The 11,279-nt window shown below is 40.6% G+C and overlaps 1 protein-coding gene across 4 annotated transcripts; it reads right to left on the bottom strand.

The window, feature by feature from the left end:
• Positions 1-509: 509 nt before the first annotated feature.
• Positions 510-10,833, bottom strand: LOC106869003 (tubulin beta chain). 4 transcript variants are annotated; one of them, XM_014914491.3, is made up of 5 exons: positions 10,625-10,833; positions 5,484-5,577; positions 3,262-3,370; positions 2,602-2,957; positions 510-2,108 (listed from the first exon to the last, which is right to left on the bottom strand). In XM_014914491.3, exons 2-5 carry the CDS (start codon positions 5,538-5,540, stop codon positions 1,290-1,292), a joined length of 1,341 nt encoding a protein of 446 aa, XP_014769977.1. In that variant the 5' UTR covers positions 5,541-5,577; positions 10,625-10,833; the 3' UTR covers positions 510-1,289. The 4 variants fall into 4 exon arrangements, with proteins under 4 accessions (XP_014769977.1, XP_014769976.1, XP_014769978.1 ...); XM_014914490.3 differs by lacking the exon at positions 10,625-10,833 and adding an exon at positions 7,903-8,598; XM_014914492.3 differs by lacking the exon at positions 10,625-10,833 and adding an exon at positions 7,912-8,046.
• Between the last annotated feature and the right edge of the window lie 446 nt (positions 10,834-11,279).

The following is an 11,279-nucleotide window of genomic DNA, read 5'->3' as shown; positions in this document are numbered from 1 at the left end:
GGATCACAGAGACACAATAATAGGGTTAATCTTATTCGCCTCATGGTATAGGTTATTCTCTTCATCAAACAGTTCAAATGTGGCGTTCCTGCAGACATCAGTGCTGCTGTCATATCATCCAGGATTAGTCTAAGCTTAATTATGCTATCACATTCTATAATTACCTGAATTACTTCATCTTTCCATTTCTTCCTCAATACTATGCATATTCCCACATCACAACTGCTACCCACTCAAAACAATCTTACCTGTGTTCTTTGCTCACTTGCAGTCTGACTGAATTTCCTCTCCACCTTACCTCTTGCAAACAACACACATTGACATGCATTTACTCTAGCATCACTACAATTTACCTTTTCATCATACTGATGGTGATTGTTGCAGCCTTGAAATTTTGAACCTCATAAGAATCAGATACGGTGGATGACTTGTTCTAAGAGAAAAATATCTAAGAACTTCAGAAACAACATAAGAAATACTTGAATAATTAATGCTTAAAGGAAGACTTATTTTTGGCTTTATTTCATTTTTTTCCATTTATTTCGTTGCATTTAAAATTGTTTATTGAAGCCATAACATTATATTTAACATTTTGTCCAAACAATGGATACTTTTTCTTCTTTCTCACAATGTCGTGGTCAAGTGTCCAAGCTGTGTAAAACTGAAATTTTAGTTTTGTAACAATTGTTTTCTTTATTGCAAACATAGCAAAATATTAACAGGAGAAATGAAAAATGGAAGTCCAATTTTTATTCCAGCATCTCTGAGGAACCCAGAAAGACGATTTTGTCACATCCAAGCAATGCAAAGTTCAGTAGAATGTTGGTAATGCTGTGTTCTGCTTTGGTTTTGTTGTAATTAATTAAGCAGGATAGATTGGAAGCATTTGGAACGAGTTGGGCCAACATCAATCAGCTGCAAAAGCTCACTGAAGAATATTTATTGTTCATATGCATACCATACGTACACACGTATATATATTTATATGTACATACAAACACACGTGTGTATATATGTGTGCATGTATATATATACATATATGTGTGTGTGTGTGTGTGTACAGATGTATGTATATGTGTGTGTATGTGTATACAACCCAGTAATATACTGAGATCAACATAATAAACAGTTTTCCATTCATTTACAGAAGTACTCATGCACCTAAGCCAAAGAAATGATCATCATCACCATTATCATCGTTATTATTATTATTATTATTATTATTATTATAATTACGATCATTATCGTTATTGAATTGGTGTGGCAACAGTAACTGCAATGTTGTCTGTTTATTCTTGTTCATTATATTGATCTTCATCATCATATTCATCGGAATCGGTGGCCCGAGCCTCTTGGTACTGTTGGTACTCAGACACCAAATCGTTCATGTTTGACTCAGCTTCGGTAAATTCCATTTCATCCATTCCTTCTCCTGTGTACCAATGTAGGAATGCTTTACGTCGGAACATTGCTGTGAATTGTTCTGATATTCGCTTAAAGATTTCCTGGATTGCGGTGCTGTTACCAATGAAGGTAGCGGACATCTCCAGACCTGTGGGTGGAATGTCACAGACAGCAGTTTTCACATTGTTAGGGATCCACTCAACAAAGAAGGGGCTGTTCTTATTTTGAATGCTAAACATCTGCTCGTCAACCTCTTTCATAGACATCTGTCCTCTGAAGACGGCGGCAACAGTTAAATAACGACCGTGACGAGGGTCGCAGGCAGCCATCATGTTTTTGGCATCGAACAGTTGCTGTGTCAAGTCAGAAACGCTGTGCGAGCGATAGAGTTGGCTGCCGCGGGATGTGAGTGGAGCGAAACCGGGCATGAAAAAGTGGAGCCGAGGAAATGGCACCATGTTGACTGCAAGTTTTCGTAGGTCAGCATTCAGTTGTCCTGGGAAGCGAAGGCAGGTGGTGACACCGGACATTGTTGCTGATACAAGATGGTTCAAATCACCATAGGTAGGATTGGGCAGTTTGAGGGTCCGGAAGCATATGTCATAGAGAGCCTCGTTATCAATACAAAAGGTTTCATCTGTGTTCTCGACCAATTGGTGGACAGACAGGGTGGCATTGTAAGGTTCGACAACTGTGTCGGATACCTGGGGAAAGAAAATATTTCGTTTATTAAGGGATAGCAGAATGTAATGAAATAAATATTACAATATTATTATCATTATGCTTACAATGACAGGAGAAATTTCATGGTTATTTTGAAAACAGCAAGATGATTGGAAATTAATAGAGAAGCGTGAAATGATATAGAATTTGTTTTGAAATTGTATTTTGTTTGAAAGATGTTATTCTTTAAATGGTGTCAGCATGGAAAGCGAACGTTAAATGATGATGATGATGATGATGATGATGATATGTGTGTGCATGTAAGAGTGGATGGGTGAGAGAATAAGATGGAGAGTGACACAGAGAGACAGAGAGAAAGGGAGAAAGAGAAAGAGAAAGATCAAGAGAGATGGACAGATGATGAGAGAGTGCAAGAGAAAGAAACAGAGAGATAAGAATGAGATTGTATGATAATTGAAAGAAGAGAAATGGTTAATTTGCTGCAACAGCAAGAGGTTGATTATGTGAACTTACTTTGGGAGAAGGCATCACAGAAAATGTAGTCATGATTCGATCCGGGTATTCTTCGCGGATTTTACTAATGAGTAAGGTACCCATGCCAGCTCCAGTACCTCCACCCAGCGAATGGGTCATCTGGAATCCTTGGACACATTCACAACCTTCACATTCTTTTCGGATTACATCTAAAACAGTGTCAACAAGTTCAGCGCCTTCTGTGTAATGTCCTTTGGCCCAGTTATTGCCAGCTCCCGTTTGACCAAATACATAGTTGTCAGGTCGAAATAGGTTACCGTATGGACCGGACCGGACAGAATCCATTGTTCCTGGTTCCAAATCCAAGAGGATGGCTCGTGGGACATATTTGCCACCTGAAATAGTAAACATAGCAATAAGGAAATGTCTGAATGTGCATGTGTGTGTGTGTGTGCATGCGTGTGTATGTGTGTGTGTGTTTAATCACATATTCTTTGAATATAGTGAGCTATAAAGTGACACTGATGTCATTTCTGTTCTCCACAAATCCCCCACTGGTTTTGTAAGAGCAACAACAAAACAACAGAAGCAGCAGCAACAGCAAGTACAATAACAGAAAGAACTCCTTCCACCAGGGCAGGAGGGGGAAGAGAAAGAGAGAGAGAGAGAGAAAGAGAAAGAAGGTAATGCAGAACTTACTGGATGCTTCATTGAAATAGACATAAGACCGTTCCAGTTGTTTGGAAGATTTTCCTTGGTAGACTCCAGAGGCATCGATTCCATGTTCCACCGATATCACTTCCCAGAACTGAAAAAAAGACAAAAGACAAAAATGGTCAACGACATTACAAACACTGTAACACCACTATAGACCACAACCTGCACTGCCAATACTACTACTACTGCTATTAACTTACCATCACTGTACCATGGCCAGCATTGTACCACCTGAACACCACTACCAATACTGTACCACTGACATCCCAGCCCCCACCTTACGCTACTATCACTCCTACTACCACTATACAGTTACAACTACTATACCACTGCTACCACCACCACCACTGTACCGCTAAAAGACAATTGCTGAAGGTGCCGAGCAGTAGGACTGAACCTGAAACTGTATGGATGGGAAACAAGCTTCTTAACCACCCAGCCATACCTGCTCCTAAAATGATGGGTTGGTCACAAATGGAGAATACTTCACATAATAAAGTCTGTTCAATATAGACTGACCTGGGGCTAAACAGCATCATCATTGTCAACACAGTGAAAGAGGCTCTATGTTGTCTCTTGATCTGCTGAAATAATAGTCAATCCTTCCTCAAATCATATTTCATTGTATTTTTAAAAACAAAAACAAAAAAAATGAAGAAGATAAAAATAAATAATGCACTCTTTCCCTAGATATTGTCTGAAAAAGGGGTGAAAGCTCCCTTGATCATTGGGACTGCACAATCTGATCCTAACTGGGATTGAACCACAATACCACCTCCACTACTATAACCTTTACCCCAACACCTCCACCAACATCCTCCTTTCAATATCATTACAACCACCACTATCAACAACACGGTCACGTGATCTGCTAAAAATAGCAGCCAAATCCCCACACTATTGCTCCATACACCTTCACAATTACAAGAAAATGACAAAGGTCAGAAGGGTCAGAGCTAAATGAAGGCCTTGGAGACAACACTAGACATGAGATGTGACTCATACAGCTGATAGTGGCACCAGCAGCAGGAGTTGGTGGTGGTTGTATCACATCTGCTGGTGTTATTTCTGTAAAATAATTATACTACTCCCTCATTTTCTGACTCTCTTCCCCGCCTCTCTTCTATCCCCCTTTTCCACCTTGAGGGATCACAGTCATCATCACCATCTTTCTTCTTTCCTCTCTTTCCCAACTGAAGCAGCCAGGGGTCTCCTGGGTCTCTTCTACAGTGCAACACCTGTTCCTCTCCCTTTTGTCACCTGGCAGCATAAAACAGACACCCCACCCACTCAGTCGAGGGAGGGGGTGGTCTTGCCTGGCAAGTTACTCAGTGACCCTGTTGGTGCCGCATAAAAAAAACCCCAGTACAGTCTGGGGCGGTTTTAAGAAGGGCATCCAGCCATGGAAACCCCGCCAAAGCACAAACATTGGATCCAAATGCAATGCTCTGGTCCTTCAGATCCTGTTCAACCATTCAAGCCATGCTTGCAAGGGAAAATGGACATGTGATGGTGATGATGATGATGGTGGTGGTGGTGGTGATGATGATACCTGCCATAATCAATGCCTTTATTTGTCACTATTCTTGTCATTGTTGTTGGTGTGAAAGTAACAGTTGATTTTTTGTACCTGCAAAAAGACCCCCCCCCCCCCCCACACCTTGCTTGACAGTATTGTTGCCTATCCATGGACAGCTACCAAACTACATTTAATGATATGTCACAAACTAATTATTGGTGTCTCTTCAACATTCCATAAACCCTATTCAAACCCTCCTCCCACTTACACCAGATCCAACACTGCTGCTGCTACTACTACTACTCCTACCACCACTAATTAGGCATACATATATTACGGCTCTTTGTCAGTTTCACTAATGAAGGTTTGACAGTATTTCACTTGTTTGCTCATCTGGGCAACTGATTTGTCAAATGGAGAGAAATAATATTGTACAGGGATGTCCACCCTTAAAGGAATTCTCTCTCTCTCTCTCTCTCTCAATCAGTATGCCATACAAAAATGTGCCTCATCAAATTCTATCAGACCCTTGCAAGTATGGAAAAGTAAACATTCCAATGAGGTAATGCTACAAACACACACACACACACACACAAAACTGACCAACCATTGACCAAACTGTCTGTATGGAATCAATCTCATGCAGTGAATTGAATTCCAAGGAAGTATCTGACATGTTACTCACCTTTGACCCAATCTGGTTGCCACATTGGCCAGCCTGGATATGTACAATCTCTCTCATGTTAAACTGTAAGTTGTGTTTTGTCAAGCACCAAAATCTATAAAATAAAAATTATGTATACATCAGTTAGAGTGTATAATATGTGTATATATGTATGTGTATTAAAGAAGTTTGCCTTCAAATCACTTGGTTTCAAGTTCAATTCCACTGCATGGCATCCAGGGCAAGTGTCTTTCTACCATAGCACTAAGTCAGCCAAAGTCTTGTGAATGGATTTGGTAGATGGAAACTGAAAGACACACACACACATGCGTGTGTGTGTGCGCACATGAAGTTGTTTTTAAAGTCATCCTTTCCCTTATTTCCGACCACCGGCCGAATACAAATGGGGAGACAGCCAAAAGAAGCATTTGACCCAGTCTACCTTCTTCCAGCTGTTAAACACGGAGGAAGATCTATGATGATCTGGGTGGGGGTGGCGCTATATCTTGGAAATCCACCGGCCCAATGGTTTCCCTTCATGGCAGAATTAATAGTCAAGACTATTTAAGCATTTTATGTGACCAAATTCATCCTATGGTTGCGGAACTGTTTCCGGAGGGAAACACAATCTTTCCGGATGATAATGTACCAATTCACACAGCTAAAGTTCTTACTGAATGGCATTCTAGAGAAGTTGAACATCTTATCTGGCCACCACAGTCCCCAGATCTCAATATTATTGAACACTTATGGTGCATTTTAGAAAAACAAGTAAGGAGTCGATATCCTCCACCATCATCTCTACAAGAACTGGAAACTGTTTTAGCTGAAGAATAGACAAAAATTCCTTTGCAAACAATTCAAACTTTGTACAAGTCCATTACCTCGTAGAATTCAAACAATAATTACTGCCAAAGGCAGTCCTACCTCGTATTAAAATAAATTTGTTTGAAATTTTAAGGTGTTTCCATTATTTTGTCCAACCCCTGTGTATATGAGACAAGGTCTAAATAATGGTCATTACATACTTTTTTTATTGTAGTAAATTTGACTTATAGTTTATATATATATATATACACGTGTGTGTGTGTGTGTGTGTTAATGTGTGTATGCCTGTGTTTTCTTGTCTTGGCATCACATGATGCTTGTAAGAAATATCTCATTTCATTTCCAATCTTCCTCAAAAACATGTCTAGCCACAGAGAAACATTCCTTTGCTTGGCAACAGGGAAGGGTTGGGTATCAGGCAGGGCAACCAGCCATAGAAAATCAGCCTCAATGAACTCTGTCCAATCCACACAAGCAAAGGGAAGCGGATATCAAAATGATGAAGACGAGGTTGATGTGTGTGTGTGTGTGTGTGTAGCTCAGTTGGTAGAGTGCAGGACTGCAGTATGAAATTATATATAGACAGATAGATATATATAGAGATAGAGAGGGAGAGAGAGAGAGAGAGGAGGGGAGAGAAGCAGGGAGGAAGATCGACAGACATATATAGTGTTTCTAATTTTAGCCCTAGGCCAGCAATTTTAGGGAGGTCAATAGTTGATTTCATCAACCCCCCCAGAGCTCTACTGGTACACATTTTTTGAACCCTAAACGAAGAAAGGTGAAGCATTTTCTCCGACATGTTAACAATTCTGTCTGCTTGCTGCTTTCGTAGACAGAGACACAGATTGACAGCAAGACAGGGAGGCAGGCGGACGGACAGAAACACAGGCACATCCATCCATACATATACTTCAGTTGAACAAGTTACGTGTCTGACTGCATATCTGCATGCATGTGTGTGTGTGTGTAAATCTCTCTCTATATATGTGTGTGTGTGTGTGTGTGTTTAAATATATATCGCATAAATATGTTTGTGTGTGTGTGATGAGCTTCTTTTAGTTTCCATCTGATAAATATCCATTCACAAATCGTTGCAGAAGAAACTTTCTGCAAGATGCCACAGAGTGGGACTGAAACCCAAACCATTTCGTTCAGAAAGAAATTTCAAGCAACAGAACTGCTTATCTGTACGAAAGAATCCCCATTCTGCTTTTAATGCTTTCACAACTTTACTGCCGGGCTGCAAATATTCCATCTCAATTACATTCATTATTCATCCAAGTTTTACATTAATTCAATGGCACAACCACCCTCTTCCCACCCTGAGATGTTCTCTTCAAATCTATTATTTCTTTTCTTTTGTATTTTTTTCTTTTTCCAAATAATTTTACAACGCATTTAATATAATAGAATTTCAAGAGACATATCAGTTATTCAATTACACCACTCATACAATATACATACATGTAATACATATATACATATATATATAACAGATATGCACACCTACACATGCAATGCCTTCCGAAATAAGACGCCAAACTCTTAGACATCATCCGAGCAAAGGAACAGACAGATAAAATAGAAAAACTGAAGACTAATGACTAACCTGACTGACCTGACTGAAGTCCAATCGACTCTCTTTCACTTTCAACTGACTCTCGGTCTCTCTTCCACCGGTAACTGAGTCACTCTTTCACCCTCTCACAATTGTCTGTGTATCTCTCTCTCTCTCCCCCTCACTCTCTCTTCCTCTCACAACTGTCTCTCTCTCTCTCTCTCTCTCTTCCACCCACGATTGACTCACTCTCTCTCTTTCTCTCCTCTCACCAAAGTAGCTGTTACCTCTCTCTCTCTCTCTATCCTTTCCCATGTAATACAGGAACTGAGGTTAGTCTCATAGACCTGTGTGTGTGTCTGTGTTGGTATGTGTGTAGGTGTGCATGCGTGTATGTATGAAAGTGTGTATAAGTATGTGTATGTGTGTGAAGGTGTGCATTTGGAATTTGTGTGTGGCTAATGACAAAAGAAACACTTAGATTGGTCCTCTGTGTGTGTGAGTATGTGTGACACTATGTAAAGTGAAGGGTGTTCTGCTATAAGTATAGACAGAGAGAAAGAGAGAGAAAGATGAAGGAAAAGAGAAAAGGGGAGGTAGTTTGTGTGTGTGTGTGTGTGTGTGTGTGTATATAAGCAATAGCAAAAAGGGATAAGGGGAAGATAGCTAAATAGATAGGTTTATAAGTAGAGACATTGGGAGAGGGAGGGAGAGCGAGAGAGAGTCAAACAGACAATCAATGCACACACTGAGAAAGAGAGAGAAAGTGAGAGAAAGAGACAGACACAGAAGAGGAGAGGGTAGAGAGAGAGAGAGAAAGTGAGAGAAAGAGACAGACACAGAAGAGGAGAGGGTAGAGAGAGAGAGAGAGAAAGAGACAGACACAGAAGAGGAGAGGGTAGAGAGAGAGAGAGAGAGAGAGAGATAGATGAAGTGAGTGTGTGTGAGTGTGTCTCAATGTATGCGTGTGTGTGTAGGTATGAGTGTACCTGTGTGTATAGGTGTGTCCGTGTGTTCAGCTGCAACATATTTTGGTCTGAAAAGCAAAGAAGAAAAGAAAGGAGGAAAAATTTGATTTTTCCACAACGTTCTGCAGGAACCAAGCTCTCACTTTCTTATACAGACACACACATATATATGATAAATATATATAGTCACACGCATATGTGTGTGTGTGTGTGTATACATGTGTATCTTTTATCTTCTACTTGTTTCAGTCATTAGGCTGTGGCCATGCTGGGGCATCATAAACACACCAACACTGGTTGTCAAGTGGTGGTGGGAGACTAATACACACACACACATATATGACAGGCTTCTTTCAGTTTCCGTCTACCAAATCCACTCACAAGGCTTTGGTCAACCCAAAGCTATAGCAGAAAACATTTGTCCAGGTTGCCATGCAGTGGGACTGAACCCCAAACCATATGATTGGGAAGCAAACTTATCACACATCCACACACATATCTACACTCATACATGCATACATTCACACACATACACATACTCACATACAATAACCCAGAACAATCAAGAAGCCCACACACACAATCCAGCGAAGGACTCAATACATTTTAAATGTAATTCTGTTGTTTGACTCGTGGAACAACAGTCTCTCTCACTCACACATCATCATCATCATCATCATCATTTTAAGTCTGCCTTCCATGCTGTCATGGGTTGGACATTTTAGCAGGACTCAATGGATTGCAGAACCAGATCTCAGTGCGGTGCCTCAGATTTTGACATGGTTCATTGGTCTGGATGCCCCCACCCCCACCCAAGTGCCAACCACTTTGGAGAGTGGTTGGTGGTTTTATTCATGGCACCAGCACCAGTGAGGTCGCCTTGACACTTTCTAGACTAAAAAGTAGAAGGAGGGGGACACGGCTCAGGCATTTTAAGTGGTGTTGGGAGGAGTAGGAATAGGTTTAATATTGCGGAGAAGATCCATGGCCATCCCACACCACTTGAAAAGTAGTGTTGGTTTGTTTACATCCCTGTAACTTAGTGGTTTGGCAAAAGAGAGTGATAGAATAAATACCAGACTTAGGGAAAAAATGTATTAGGGTTGATTTGTTTGAATAAGGTATTGCCCCAGCATGGCCACAGTCCAATTACTGAAACAAGTAAAAAATAAAAGATATATAAAGAAAAAAAAAATAGCCAGACACACGGACAGACAGAGCGTATGCGAGTGAGAGACAGTCAAGTAAAATTATAAATAGTCATTGTGAAAAGTTTTTGTTCTTCCCACCCCCTCCCTTCCCCACTCATTACCAATTTACTGTAATGCCATAGACCTAAACGAAATTGGTCAATATCCAAGACTGGAAATAATCTTTGACAAGCTTGAAATCATTCTAATTCCAAAGGTGACAACGTGAAAGAGGAAGAGCAAAGAAAAACATGATATATCAATGTTTGGTGCAATCGGCATTTAAACTACCCCTATTTGGCCCTTATTTCCTCCCTGTTGTATGTTCAAACCAACCAGATCTGACCTCTCACACCTACCCTGCAATGTCATTCTAAAAATAAGCAATCACATCATCAATGTCTTAAAGTTGAAAGATAATGAATGAATAATTGAAAACAGTTTGATTAAATGAAGATTACGTTTGACAGAATAATCTGTGAATGCCGAAGGATTGAGTGTCGCTGCGACAATCCATTCCCCCTGGATAAAGCGGAGGAGATCTGGGAGTTCAAAATGAAGGGTCAAACAACTGGTTTTTTGTCAATCTTAAAAAACTCATCAAAGACTGCTTACCTCAGAATTCAACTGCAGACTTTAGGAAGAATATACAGATTCCTTCTCATGAAATAATGGTAAACAAAAACTAATAATAGTGGAAAGAAATCTAAAGAACGGCACACGACAGTGGCGGCGGCAGATTAATAACAAAAGAGGCAACGCAGTTTGGTTAAGGATAAATACATGGAAAACACAGAGCAAACATTTTAATATATATCTAAGAGAAAGAAAGAGAGAGAGAGAGAGAGGGAGGGGTGAGAGAGGGGGAGAGGTGGGAGTGTATGGTGGTTATGGAACATTCTTCAGGTCTCACAGACATTCTACAATGTCAGACTTCGTCTTCCAATATCATGTCACTGTTTCCATCATACTGTCTGGCTGGCTGGCTGGCTGGCTGGCTAACTGCAGCGATGGTTGCTGATGTTGCAGTGACGATGGTATTGGTGGTGGTGGTGGTAGCGATACCTGGGTACTGCAGTTCTGCTTTTGGCAGTGATGGTGGTGGGCGGTGGTGGTGGCTGTTGTGGTATTGATGATGTTATTAATTTTAGCAATATCAATGGTGGTGATGATGGTGGTGGTGGTGGGGGTGGTGAAGGTGAAGTAGTAAAGGTGATGGCGTCAGTGGCAGTGGTGGTCATGTGGCTGTAAGTGTTTTTCAGTCAAGTAT

Source organism: Octopus bimaculoides, chromosome 23 (genome assembly GCF_046866305.1).
Source record: "Octopus bimaculoides isolate indiv1 chromosome 23, ASM4686630v1, whole genome shotgun sequence".
Taxonomy (NCBI): domain Eukaryota; kingdom Metazoa; phylum Mollusca; class Cephalopoda; order Octopoda; family Octopodidae; genus Octopus; species Octopus bimaculoides.
Note: the sequence above shows the minus strand (reverse complement) of the source record. Positions and strands in the feature narration are given on the sequence as shown.